General features: G+C 45.9%; 2 protein-coding genes and 1 long non-coding RNA gene across 3 annotated transcripts; all 3 read left to right on the top strand.

The window, feature by feature from the left end:
- Positions 1–12: 12 nt before the first annotated feature.
- On the top strand, positions 13–1,549 carry LOC119325024 (glucan endo-1,3-beta-glucosidase 8-like). The gene has a single exon (XM_037598781.1). The coding sequence runs from the start codon at positions 40–42 to the stop codon at positions 1,354–1,356; it is 1,317 nt and encodes a 438-aa protein (XP_037454678.1). The 5' UTR covers positions 13–39; the 3' UTR covers positions 1,357–1,549.
- Positions 1,550–1,765: 216 nt separating this feature from the next.
- Positions 1,766–5,470, top strand: LOC119325026. Its single transcript, XR_005157277.1, has 4 exons — positions 1,766–1,894; positions 2,205–2,254; positions 3,639–3,698; positions 4,986–5,470. It is a non-coding gene; the product is annotated as an uncharacterized LOC119325026 (long non-coding RNA).
- Positions 5,471–8,681: 3,211 nt separating this feature from the next.
- LOC119325023 (nicotianamine synthase-like 5 protein) lies at positions 8,682–9,844 on the top strand. The gene has a single exon (XM_037598780.1). It carries the CDS (start codon positions 8,734–8,736, stop codon positions 9,718–9,720), a length of 987 nt encoding a protein of 328 aa, XP_037454677.1. The 5' UTR covers positions 8,682–8,733; the 3' UTR covers positions 9,721–9,844.
- The last annotated feature ends 4,397 nt before the right edge of the window (positions 9,845–14,241 follow it).

Genomic DNA, 14,241 nt, shown 5'->3' with positions numbered 1-14,241 from the left:
CAGTGCACGCACCCGCTGGACCCCGAGGAGGTGGTGAAGATGCTCAAGGCCAACGGGATCATGAAGGTGAAGCTGTTCGACGCGGACCCCTGGCCCGTCGGCGCGCTCCTCGACTCCGGCATCGAGGTCATGCTCGGCATCCCCAACGACATGCTGGAGGCAATGACCAGCTACGGCAACGCCGAGGACTGGGTGTCGGAGGCCACCAGCTACGGGGACAGGCTCAAGCTCCGCTACGTGGCCGTGGGGAACGAGCCCTTCCTCAAGAGCTACAACGGCAGCTTCATGGAGAACACCGTGCCGGCGCTCAAGAACATCCAGAAGGCGCTGGACGAGGCCGGGATCGGCGACAAGGTCAAGGCCACCGTCCCTCTCAACGCCGACGTCTACGTCGGCGACAAGCCGTCCGAGGGCAAGTTCCGGCCCGACATCGACGGCGTCATGACCGACATGGTCAAGTTCATGCACGACCACGGCGCGCCCTTCGTCGTCAACATCTACCCGTTCCTCAGCCTCTACCAGAGCGACGACTTCCCCTTCGAGTTCGCCTTCTTCGACGGCGGCCGCAGCATCCAGGACAACGGCGGCGTCAGCTACTCCAACGTGTTCGACGCCAACTACGACACGCTCGTCAGCGCGCTCAAGAAGGCCGGCGTGCCCAGCCTCAAGGTCGTCGTCGGCGAGATCGGCTGGCCCACCGACGGCAACAAGAACGCCAACGCCAAGCTCGCGCGCCGCTTCTACGACGGCCTCCTCAAGAAGCTGGCCAAGAACGAGGGCACCCACCTCCGGCCGGGCAAGCTGGACGTCTACCTCTTCGGCCTCTTCGACGAGGACATGAAGAGCATCGCGCCGGGCAACTTCGAGCGCCACTGGGGCATCCTCACCTACGACGGCAAGCCCAAGTTCAGCATGGACCTGTCGGGGCAAGGGAACGACAGGCGGCTCGCCGCCGTGTCCGGCGTGGAGTATCTGCCCAAGCAGTGGTGCGTGTTCGACGACGAAGCCGCAAAGGACGAGGACATGGACAAGCTGGGGGGGAACATCCAGTACGCCTGCGCCAGCGGCGACTGCACGGCGCTGGGCTACGGCTGCTCCTGCAACGGCCTCGACGAGATGAGCAACATCTCCTACGCCTTCAACATGTACTTCCAGATGCAGGACCAGGACGTGCGCGCCTGCGACTTCGACGGCCTCGCCAAGATCTCCGACAAGAACGCCTCCACCAAGACCTGCCTGTTCCCGGTGCAGATCATCAGCGCCGCCACCGTCCCGGCACGCCCATCGTCGCTGCTGCTGCTCGCCTTGTTGCTCGCGCATGCCCTGGTGATGACGACGGGTTTTATCATCATGTAGTAGCTAGCTAGCTAGCTAGAGGGCGGTCAAACATCGGAGCGGAGCGGGGGAGCAACGGATCCGATCATTCATTTTGCTTGATTACGTACTGTCATCGATCACTTTTTCTTAGAAAACATATACGAGTACCATAAACATACGGTTTTGCTATTTAACAGTCAAGTGCTTTTCAATTCATCATCATTCAAATTTCTGTCCGTCCGTTCTCGTGCGGAGATTCGTGCTGGTTTTACTTTTTTCTTCGTGTTGGCGCCCTGTTTGTTACGGTTGGTTTTTTTACCGGGTTCAGTTTTCTTTGTTTCAACCCGTAACCGCACCATCCCGGTACTGTTGTTTTTTGTCCTGAATTTTGGAGTTGGTGTCGTTCACCCTTTCATTTGGGTCAATGTGTTTCGATAAGGCCGAGGGCGAGGACTCGAGCGGCGGCAGAGAGTGCTCGAGGGGCAGCGGAGAAGAGGCGATTTCATGGTGATTCCGAGCTACTCCACCGTTCGATTTTGATTTCTCCTCCCTTTTCTCTTCGCTCCCCGGCTGCGAGGTTGGTTCCCCTTGTCTCTCGCATTCCCCCCTTGTAATTTTGCTGGTGTTGTGGTCCTGTAGTTCCAGATCTAGGTGAGTTTCGTCGTCGTGGGTCCGTGGATCGTCTGTTTGCTGTTGTTCATGGATCTGTGGTAGGTGTTGCCGTGTTGTTCTAGCCCGCCCTCCGTAGTCCGCCCAATTTCCCGCATCCATTCTGCTCGCCTGAGTTGCGTATGAGCTTGTGGTTGCGGGTTCTAGGTCATTGTGGCCGTTTTTCTCCCCTGATTTTAGGTGTGTTAGGCTTAAGATTTGTTTATTTCGTGTTGCAGATGCTGGAGGTTCGTGTACTGGTAGTTGCAGCAGATCAACTTGCGACCTGGTACTGGTACACAGGGTGATTTCCCTATTAAATTTTCTGCTAGCCTGTGGTGTCTGTTCCCTTTGCTGTTTGATGATAGTTGTAGATGGCTGGTCATGATTTCCCCCTGGTAGCTGTGTTTTCCAGGAATTTATCTGAATTTGATGCTTGTACTACTGTGTTTTTACCCCTAGAATTGTAGTGTACCTCAGAATTTCAGTGTATGTTGCAGAACCGCACTGTAGTTTCCCCTATACTTACAGTCTAGCTTTTCTTTTTGTAATGGCTGGAGCCTGGAGGTATGCATACTGGTTGTTGCAGAGGTTGATTTCCCTATATTTTTCTGCTAGTTTCCTTTTCCGTTAGATGATAGTTGGAGATTACGCGATGTAGTTTTTGTAGTTGTAGGTGGCTGCTCATGATTTTTCCTGGTAACTGAGGTGTGTCTGAATATGTTCCAGGAATCTCTCTGAATTTGATGCTTCTATTACAGTGTTTGCACTGAAATTTCCAGTCGAATTTCAGTTTCCTTACACTGTATTTATCAGTGTATTTACAGTATAATATTAGTGCACTTTCTTTGTTACTTGCACTGTAATATCAGTGTACGAACTATGTAATTACAATGTATTATGAGTGTACTTACACTATAAATCCCAGTGTAATTTCAGTAAATTTACTTTGCAATCCTATTTGTTTTCAGCATTTGGTTAGTTAGTCATGCAAGTGGATCTCTCTGTTGTAGCTCAAATTTACATTGATCCTACCCCCCATATTTTCAGTGTAACTACTGTGTAATCTGTTTGCAGAATCTCACTATCCCTGATTTTACAGTGTAATACTCCCATTTTCACAGTGTAATTCTCCCATATTTGTTGTAATTAATGTGCAATATGTCCTAGTAGTACGACTGTGTAATTTACAGTGTAATACTCCCATATTACAGTATAATTCTCATGCTTTTACAATTCTCCCATGTTTGTAATTACTGTGTAATTTACAATGTAATACTTCCAAATACTCCTAGAATTACAATGTAACTTTCCTCACAGAATTACTGTGTAATTTATCATCCAATTACAGTGTAATTTGTCCTAGCAGTACTATGTAATTTCCCCCCTAATTCCAGTGTAATTCCTGATTACATGGTATATCCTGAGTCACAAATTCCAGTGTAATCCTGATTACAGTGTATATCCTGAGATACAGTGATGTTTCGGTAGTTTCTTCTATTGAGAGTGCTGATTCTTTAAATGATCCTTTTGTGCCTAATTACTTTGCGGAACATGGTTCTAATGCTATGTCTTTTGTAGTTATTTCTGTCTTGTTCTCTACTTTCATTCTCTTTTTTATTCTCTCTTTTAGTTTATTAGTTTTTCTATTTGTTGACTGAATTATTTTTCAGGGTCTTCCTAGTGATGATGGAGGGTTTGATAAAGCTATTTTCAATTTCTATTTGAATCATGTGAGCCTTTATGATCTAGTTTCAATTTTTATTCACACGAATTACAGTGTAATTAGCCCAGAATTAGAGTGTACTATGCCCCTATTATTATAGTGTAATTTATCCCAGAATTTCATTGCAATCCCCGTGCTTTCTTTTTGTAATTGCAGTGTAAAATACCCTAGAATTCCAGTGTAATTTTGCCCAGATTTTAGTGTAATCCCAATGCTTCATTTTTTTTTGTAATAACGGTGTAATTTTTCCTAGAATTACAGTGTAAACTCCATGCTTCATTTATGTAATTATAGTGTAAATTTTCCCAGAATTACAGTGTAAATTTGATGCTTCATTTATGTAATTACAGTGTAATTTTTCCTAGAATTTCGGTGTAATTTAAAAAAATCCGAACAAAGTAGTGTAATTTTCATTTTGAACCTTTTGTATTTCTTAATATTTGAGCTTCATTCTTGTTCAGCTTTGCTTGAATTACAGTGGATTTCAACTCTTTTTTGTGTCATTATGATGTGTAGTAACTTGGTTATTAACTTATTGTCATTGTAATCCACTAGTGTGATTATTCATTCCCTTCACTGTCCATGTGTACCGGCACTGTAACAAGCTCTGCTTTTCATTGTTAATACTAATGCCTTCATCTCATAGGACTTGTGTTCTTTATGCTGATAGGTCTATCTCTGTATTCACGACTTCATCTGAACTTGCCTGTATCTCTGTACTTATTCTGTCCAGCTTTTGCTTGAATTTACAGTGGATTTTAACTCTTTAAATTACAGTGTAATACCTCTTAATTGCTCCGTGATGTCCATTATATTTGTAGTGTTATATGCCCCAGATTTATATTGTAATATCCCCCAAAATTACATTGTAAATTATCTCTGAATTGTATTCAATAATGCTAGAATACAGTGTAATATTTCCCCAGTTTGCATTGTATGTCATGTAGGTATTACACTAGAATTCATCTCATTTTTTCCATGAATGTGATGAGTTGTCTAACTCTATAATTTCCCCAGAGTTCATGTTAGCTACATTGGCTTGTATCGTATCAAAGATTTTTTTCATGTGTACTGTAGCAATGCTTTTTTTCATGTAATTTCCTCATGGTTCATGTTACCTACATTGCCCTGTACTGCATCAAAGATTTTTTTTCATGTGTACGTTACACTAGAATTCATGTTGGTTTAGTGTTTTGACAGTGAAATATTAATAGTTTTACCTTCAGACAGTTAGCATTTTTTCCCCTGATGATTCCAAAATTTTCACTAGATTGTATGATTTTTTTTTCTGCAGACTAGTTCATGTAGCAGGTGTATGTAGAGAAGCAGGGTGAGGAAAAACATGGAAGAGTTCAAAGGAAGTCTGATCAAGAGGAGTAGTACATTTCCTGAGCTGTGGACCGTGTCTTGGATGATCTTCCTCTGTCCTACACCAATTATACGGATCTGTTCTTCCCCCTTGCTTCTCTCTAGGTACTTGCCCCTCTGTTGTGCCTCTCTGACCTTTTTTTGTTCCTCTCTCTCTCTCTCTCTCTCTCTATCTATCTCTATCTCTTCCTCTCTCCCATGACGTCTCCTTGATGTTTTTCTGCTCTTTCTTCTCCTCATTTCCCCTCTCCCATAGCGCCTCCCAGACGAGTTGTGTGATGCAAGTTAAAGGAGGGTCCTGGGAGACGCCGGTACTCTGATGATTTTTGTTTCTTTTTCTTTGTCAGAAATAAATAGTATGAAATTCCCCCTGTTACCGCCGTTCAGCAGCAACAAGAGAAAACAACAGTTCTACAGCATTTTTGTTCTTTTTCTTTCCTGGTGTTGAAGTCCATTGAGGGTGTACATTACATTCAAGCGGGTCAGAGTTTACCTGACCCGTTTTCTCAGAAATAGATAGACGGTGGAGGGTTTTGGGGACATACAGGTGTCAATTTTTTATTGATCTGTATTTTTGATTGTTGTCGAATTAAAAAACAGTCGAATGTCAAATAGATAGTCTAAACATATACGGAGCGGGCCACCTTGGACCGTTCCAAGGCAATGCGGAGGGCCAGCTCCTCATCAACATTGAGATCGGACCCGGTGTGACTGCCGGAGCTGGACATTGCACCTACGTTGCTCAAAATCATAGAGGGGAAAGGAGAGGACGGAGCGAGAGAGGGGAGTGACTCAGCTAGGGTTCCGAGCGAGGAGCCGGATGGGATTTTTTGTGGGGCAGCCATGGGATTGGTGGGCCGGGACTATCAGCTTCGACATGGCGGGCGCTCCATACCTGCTCCATATTTGGGCTGGATATGAGGGATGCCGGACACCCAGACGTTTAAGGCCGGTTTGAGGCGCCTGGGTGGGTCGAATTTTTGTGACCGGTTAGTGATCGGTCCCCCCATCCCGGGCGTTTGAGACGGGCATGGGGCAGATGCTCTTATGTGGCAAAGCAATTATAGAGAAGAGAGAGAGAGAGAGCATTGTGGTGACCCCAGAAGGATACAATGCTAAAAGCGTGGACCTATGCAAAATCCTACCAACCAATGCACGAAGGAGTTTTAGTTGCTAAACAATTAAGTAAAGCAAGCTTAACTGCAAAAGCTAAGCACCAATGCATTAAGAACATTAGTTGCTAAGACTTTTAATGCACTTAGCACCTCACCTAATCATCAATGTATTGGAGGAGGTCTAAGTGCTAGCTCTACACCCAACCCCTATGAACAACTTTGAGATTGTGTCCGCATAACTCGAGATAAAAGAAGTGTACTCTTGACCGAGCACTTATGCGCCAGGAATCCTGAAACGAATTGAGAAAAATGTATGCTCTAAACACTATTCATAATAAGAAAAGGTTGAGAGTAAATTAAGTATGCTTGGGGTATTCAATGTACAATCCAAATCAATTCCTACTTTTTATTCTAAAACAAACTCCTAATACGATATCTGCGTTAAGTCACGTCACTCTAAATAACTGGTTATATGATTGTATCAAAATTCAATCAAGTCCATTAAATCTTATTAGTTTGACCTATGAACAGTCATGTCCTTCAGTAAAAGGACATATCGTTTGGTGAAAGAATGTCTCTGTGGGAAAACATACACCCCTTGGAAAAAGACATGTCTTCATAGAAACAACACATCCCTCGATGAAAAAGTCGTCTCTTCGTAGAAGCAACACGTCCCTTGGTGAAAATACCTCCTTTTGCGAAAAGACTTGCTAGTTTTATTAAAATCAAAATAATTATTATATTAATACATTAAATAAAATGTAATTGCTATAACTTTGCAAAAGATGTGATCACTGAAATTGCATTAATTGTGCTAGAAAACTAACATGCCAAAAGTTTATTATTCAGTTTATTCATGCATTTTGATGAGATCTAAATGTTGCACCTTTATACTTAAAAAGTTCAAATTCTAGGTAAAACTATTTTTAAACAAATTCACTGTATAATAATACCCATAGCCTAGCGGGGCCTTTACACTAAGAGCGTGTTTGGGAGACCTCCACTCCTCCCCCAAACTCCCCTCCACCTCTGACTCTAGAGCAGTAAAAATGTGTCTGGCTCACAAGCTAGCATACTGAAGTTTCTAGGCTTGATGGAAAGCCTTCAAATGCTCATGTGTCCTACACCTACCTCTATGGCCTGACCCTAGGTATATTTTATTAACAGAGAGCCATGCATAGACATATGTGCTAAACTGGGATTGACATAATTGAATGTATAATCCAGTGCATGCTTTTGAGAGGAGGGGGGCAAGCCCCCACCCCCAACCCCGGTCATATTCTCATAGGATCCCATGATAAAGATAATTCACATAGATCTCGAAGACAACTTGGTCTTATATTACAGATATTATAACAAATGGCCCAAAATTTTTGTTGTCTTCCATCTTCCCAAAGCTCCCAAGCTTGAGCCAATATAATCACCGATCAAGTTGCTATATTTTATCGGACTGGTGAAATTTTGTGGACCACCGATGCTAAATCACAAACTGAATTGTCGCATGAACACTTTATCAGCTCATCGAAGTTACCAAGCTTGAGCCAATAGAATCACCGATCAAGTTGCTACATAGTTTATAAGGTTGGAGAAGTTGGTGACTTGCGATGATCTGATCTTTTCTCCACTTATGATCTCCAGTTAGAAACCCGGAAGCTATAAACATCTGCTTTATAGAAAATTCATCTCCCATCACATATTCATGCGACATGTAATTGTTCTTTCAGCCATTTGAACAAAAAGGAGAGAAAGAAATTGTTGTTTTAATGTATGATTTAAGATAGTCTCAAGGCCAAGCAGGGGATTGAGGAAGAGCGATGGCCTCGGGTTATGTCGCGGAGACAAGTGGCAAGGAGCGAGGCAGTCCCTGGGACTGGACGGGGCGTGGTAGGGGTGGGCATAAAAACCGATGAACCGAACCGATGCCGAAACCGAATAAACCAAATTTTGTTTTTTTCTACTGGTGCGGAAAAATTCGGTTTTCACTTCAACTAACCGAACATGAATTGGTAGGTTCGGTTTTATTCCCGGCGTAGGGGAAGTCTCCTGTTAACCCTGAACTATCGTGAGGGACTGTCACTCGAATTCAGTAAAGCACAAAAGAATTCAGAGGATGAACTTTGGGAAATTTGCGGGGTTCTATAATGCGCTATAGGGTGTTATTAGCGAGACATCATATATTGATTTTATTTAGCGAGGCATTGCTCAAAATGCTATAGCGTGCTACTGGCGATGTTATAGCATGTTAATATATTTTTTTGGCTGGTTAGATGCAATATCTCTGCAGAAATAATAAACTCAACTTTCACACATGAGGGCTCAAAAGAACCACTATAATTTTGCACTGATACGTACGTAGCCAACGTAGCTAAGGCACCAGACGTAACACAGGCATGAAACTGGCCTTGGCATGGCACGCGTGAAGCGAGCCACGATCGAGCTGCAGCGCGACCCAGCTTATATACGACACTTCCGTCACCGGACAAGTCCAGAGCTCATCAGACCTGCCATTTTTCGGACCTCCACACATCAGCAGCTACCTGTTGCCTCGTACGTGATCAGATGGGCTGCGAGAACAAGGAGGCGGCTGCACTGGTGAAGAAGATCGCCGGCCTCCACGCCGCCATCTCCAAGCTGCCGTCCCTGAGCCCGTCTCCCGAGGCGGACGCGCTCTTCACCGCCCTCGTGGCCCTGTGCGCCCCGCCGAGCGCCGCCGTCGACGTGGCCGCGCTGGGCCCGAGGGCCCGGAGGATGCGGGCCGACCTCGTCCGCCTCTGCGCCGACGCCGAGGCGCGCCTCGAGGCGCGCTGCTCCGACGCGCTCGCCGCGCTCGACGCCCCGCTCGACCACCTCAGGCTCTTCCCCTACCACGACAACTACGTCCGCCTGAGCGAGCTGGAGCACGCGCTGCTGTCCCGCCACGCGCCGGACCACCTCGCCGTGCCCGCGCGCGTCGCGTTCCTCGGGTCGGGCTCGCTGCCGCTCAGCGCGCTCCTGCTCGCCGCGCGCCACATGCCCGACGCCGCCGTCGACTGCTTCGACCGGTGCGCCGCCGCCAACGAGCGCGCTCGGAGGCTCCTGCTCCGCGGGAACGACAACTCCCGCGTGGCCGCGCGCATGTCGTTCCGCACGGCGGATGTCGAGGGCCTCACGCACGAGCTCGCCGCCTACGACGTGGTCTTCCTGGTGGCGCCCGTCGGCGTGGCGCCGGAGGAGAAAGCCCGCGTGATAGCGCACCTCGGCCGGCACATGGCGGCCGGTGCCGCCCTCGTCGTGCGGAGCGCGCACGGGGCTCGTGGCTTCCTGTGCCCCGTCGTGGAGCCTGCGGAGGTCAGGCGTGGCGGGTTCCAGGTGTTGGCCGTGCACCATCCCGATAATGCCGAGATGGTCTACTCCGTCATTGTCGCACGTAAGGGCTACCTCGAGCTCGTGCCACCGGTGGTGAGCCCGCCATGCAACTGCTGCGAGGTGGAGAAGGCCCGCGGCAGTGTGCCGTCAACGAGCTGCCATCTTGACGCCATGGACGAGATCCGGAGGCGCGCATGGTGATTGAATGTCACACGTACACGCCCTCTTGAGACAGAGCACGGAATTGAAGCACGTACCACACAAGTACACAAAAATACGAGTTATTTGTAGCCGTAATAAATAAAAGGATCACTTGTTCCCGAAAATAAATGGCGATTTTGAGCTGGGCCAGCTCGCTATATATTCGAGCTGTTTGCTTGCCTCGGATTCCCTCGTATCCCGTGTGTTAGAGCAGGAGACTCTCACAGGGTTTCATCATCGTCTAAGAGCATCTCCAACAGCCGCGCAACGCGCCACGCGCTAAAAACTCATTTACCGCGTGTCGTTCGCTTGGTTTGGCGCGCCCGGCAGCGCTGGCTCTAGCAGCAGCGTGAAAATTGAACGCGCGCGCATAGCTCGAGCGGGGCGCAAAAAGGCAGCACGCGCTATACATTGCGTATATTTTTTTAATAAAACTGAAATAAAATTCATAGATAAAAAACAATACATAGATATTTTACATAGTTCCATAGGATAGATAGATAAAACTACTAGATAGTGCAACTACAACCTACTCCCAGTCGTCGTCACCATCATCATCATCGCCATCCTCGCTGGTCTCGTCCGAGGTATCGAGTCATATGTCCGTCCAACGATCATCGTCAGACGTAAAGATCGTCTGCCCATCATTCTGAACGATTTCGCACTGCGATATCGCCAGGGCCTTCCGCTGACGCCTGTCCAACCGCTGGTCACGGCGCCTTTGCCTCTCCTCCTCGTGGCGCCTTGCCCAGTAGGTTTGCTCGTAGGTGACGTCCTCCGGGTGGCACCGGCGCCACTCCGCCATGACCCGCTCGTCCTCCTGGGCGACGAGGAGGCGGCGCTGTCGCTCGGCGTGCTCCGCACGGTCTTCTGCCGTGTTAAGACGAGGAGACGGGGCACGGTCCAGCGCCTGCTGGAGCGTGTAGACGTCCTGGAAGTTCATCTGCGCGCGCGGTCAGCCTAGGCGCCACGCCGCCGGGTCGTACGCGCGGGCGGCCTCGCGCGCCGTCCCGAAGGTGCCGAGGCCGAGCCGAAGTTCGCCGGACCGTATCTTGGAGTAGAAACCGCCGTTGGGGCGCTGGCGGACGCCGCGGTAGCCCGACGCTCCTTGGCGGCGCGGCGGCATGGTGGCGCGTCGGTGGCGGGGCGCTGGAGCGGTGGGGGCGCGCGTGGCAGCGGAAGCAACGAGGAAGCGGTGGAGGCGCACGTGGCAGCCGAAGAGGAAGAGAAATGTGTGGAATAGGCGCGTGGCGAGCGCCGCAATTTAAAGGCGCGCCGGAAGCGGTGCGTCAAAAATAGCGCGCGAGCTGCCACCTTTTTCCACGCGCGTGCAAACGGTTCCCGCCACGCGAGTTTCCCGCCACCGCTGGAGCGCGCCGAAACGTCCCGCGCGCGCAAAAAACTCGGTTTACCCCGCATGCGCGCCTTTTGGGGCGGCTGTTGGAGATGCTCTAATAGCGCTACTCCTTGGCCACGGTGAGATTGATGAGATGAGATTGATGTTGCGTCCAATGAGGTGGCCACGGTCTCTTTCTCACCACGGCGACGTTCTCCTTGGTTGAGTTGTTGAACCGATGGCCTTGTCTGCTTGTCGTTCATTCGGAGCGGTAGGTCTTACGTTCTCTCAGTCTGACGGTTGTTGCCTTTCTTGGCGGCGCCGGCGAATGGTCAGATTGGTTCTAGTATAAGGTTGGTGGCCAATGGCGCGTATTTGGCTTTCTTCCCCGGCAATAGCGGTGGGGTGCGTCGGTCTGCATCCGGGTTGGCATGGGGAAAGGGAATGCTTTCAACCGACACGCCACATCATCAAGCATCTATGTAGGTCTGGTCTTCGGCTCACAACGCCTACCAGGCTATAAATATTGATGAACATATTTTTTTCTGTGATTTTTTTAGAATTTTGATGAATAATTTTTAATATTGATGATTTTTTTCTATTTTACGAACAAATTTCGAAATCTGTGAATTGTTTTTGAATTTGATGATCAAAATTTAATTCATCAACATTTTAATGGATGAAGATTTGACTAAAGTTTGAATTCGATGATTTTTCCGAAAAATATGAACATTTTATAAAATTATTCATCATTTCAAAGAAACTTTATAAATGTAAATTTTAGGTTTGGATTATAAAAAATATGAATTTTTAAAAAGGTTTACGAATTTGAAAAAAAGAGAGAAAAGAATAACAAAAAAACAGAAGGAAAAACAAAAAAATATATTGCTAAGCTTATATATTTTGATGTTGCCACGTCATTTTATAGCTAAGCTTATAGCCAGCAAGTACAATAGTTGTATATAAATATGTAATATTATGTTAATACATGACCCACCTCACTCTCTCACAACATATCTAGAAGCATGTGTTGTAGCGGACTGTTAATTAGTAGTCTGCTTCTCTTCTCTCTGATCTTCTCTTTCTTTCAACTCAATAAAAATATATTATTTAAAGTCTTACAGCCCGCCTGCATCACCTTATTGTACTTGCTCTAACTACTTCCCTGATTTTAGCTAACTGTCTCCAGAGTGAGCTACTCCCTCTATTCCCAAATATTTGTCTTTCTGACATTTCAAATGAACTACAACATACGGATCTATGTAGACACATTTTAGAGTGTAGATTCACTCATTTTGATGCGTATGTAGTCACTTGTTAAAATCTCAAGAAACACAAATATTTGGGAACGGGGGGAGTAGTAGATAAAACATTGTTTAGAACCCATATATATGAATAGCATAGCTCCTCATACTTTGCTCTCAACACTTCGAAATATGAAAAGCTTGAGTAAATCAAATATGCAGGATTATTTAATCAATGCGGGCTTTACATTTCTGTGTATATTTTATTCTATATTTTTATGTTCGTAGTTTTACATCACGTAAATATATTTTCCGACCGACATATATTTTCTTACCTTCTCTTTCACTTGACGTAGGGAAAATTTATGAGAAGTAAATGTGGTGTTGTGATATAATAAAAGAGGGGTGAAGAATAACTATTCCTTACCAAGGTGATGAATAGTGCGGAATTTCATGAATATATATGTTCATATGTGATGTGCACGAAAAATTGCATAGATAAAAAGAGCTTTTCATTTGTTGTATTTGGGCCAAATGTTTTATCTTTTTTTATGTAGCCTGCAAATAAATGCATCATTGAAGATACTTTGTAGATACTTAGAGAACATGTATATTTGCACTTGCAAAGTTTTTGACAATTTTGGAACTTTTAATTGTATTCAGATATTTTTCAAAATAAAACGATAAACTCAATACTTCTCCTCCTTCATGTGCAATGCTAGTTGACTGAAATACATAATATTGGTATTGTACACATTTATTAAACAATGTAAAAGAATACTTCCACTCTTCATATATGATGTCACTAACATACTCTTGCTATGGTACGCAGTTCAAAGCAACATAGAAGAATATTTTCACTCCTTAATGTGTAATGTCAGTTAACCGACCTACGTATTCTTGGTATACTGTGCACACAATTGTAAGCAACGTAGAAGAATATTTCAGCTCTTCATATGTAATCAGTTGACCGGACATAATGGAACGGGAGAGAGCAATAAACGTTGTCTTCTCAACTTTTTGAAAAAGAGGTCTGGAATTGAATTTTTAATATTCTAACAAACACAGTTTTAGGAATGCCACAATACACAATACTAAGGTATTCTTTGTACAAAAAACAATCGGGTGTGCGGTATTTTAAAAATCACAGTATTACAACATGTAGGCATAAAATAACATGGTATATGAATATATAGTATTTTGCAGCATTGACAAAACCGAGGGGTGGTTGTCACTTTCATATTTACTAGTATATTTTTTATCATTTTGTGTATGTTTTCAACTATGTTAGGCAATTAACCTTTAAAATCGTTGTTTTAAAAAAACTTCGTAAGGATGTACACAATTTGGAGCTTACATGTTAAGTCATGTATGACAAATTTATAGCATATACGTCACGACCCCTTGCTAGGCCACTGTCACACGGTGTATGAGTGTATCCGTTGCTCGCGCGCCGGTGTAGGTGGTGCAAAGAAAGTTAATCAAGCCCTGCAGTCTATAAATGAAACAATGAAACAGAACTGATTAGGTCGTCCATGCCTCGGCTAGGCGTGATGCACTCCCTTTATGGCCTAGTATGGAGGGTGGGCACTAGTAGAAAAATGACCTAATGTGAGACACATTAGTGTCGGTTCGATTTTGACCCGGTACTAATGGTACCATTAGTGCCGATTCGAACGGCTATGCATTAATGCCGGTTCGTTTTTAACCTTTAGTACCGGTTCGTGCCACGAATCAGTACTAAAGGGGTGGTGGCAGGCTGGCGTCAGGCCGGGGCCCCGCGATCACCTTTAGTACCGGTTTGTGGCACAAACCGGTACTAAAGGGCTAACCTTTAGTACCGGTTCGTGCCACGAACCAGTACTAAAGGGGTTTGACCTATAGTCCCGGTTGGAGACATAAACCGGCACTATAGGGCAATTTTCAAACTCTACCCCCCCC

Source organism: Triticum dicoccoides, chromosome 6B, assembly GCF_002162155.2.
Source record: "Triticum dicoccoides isolate Atlit2015 ecotype Zavitan chromosome 6B, WEW_v2.0, whole genome shotgun sequence".
Taxonomy (NCBI): domain Eukaryota; kingdom Viridiplantae; phylum Streptophyta; class Magnoliopsida; order Poales; family Poaceae; genus Triticum; species Triticum dicoccoides.
Note: the sequence above shows the minus strand (reverse complement) of the source record. Positions and strands in the feature narration are given on the sequence as shown.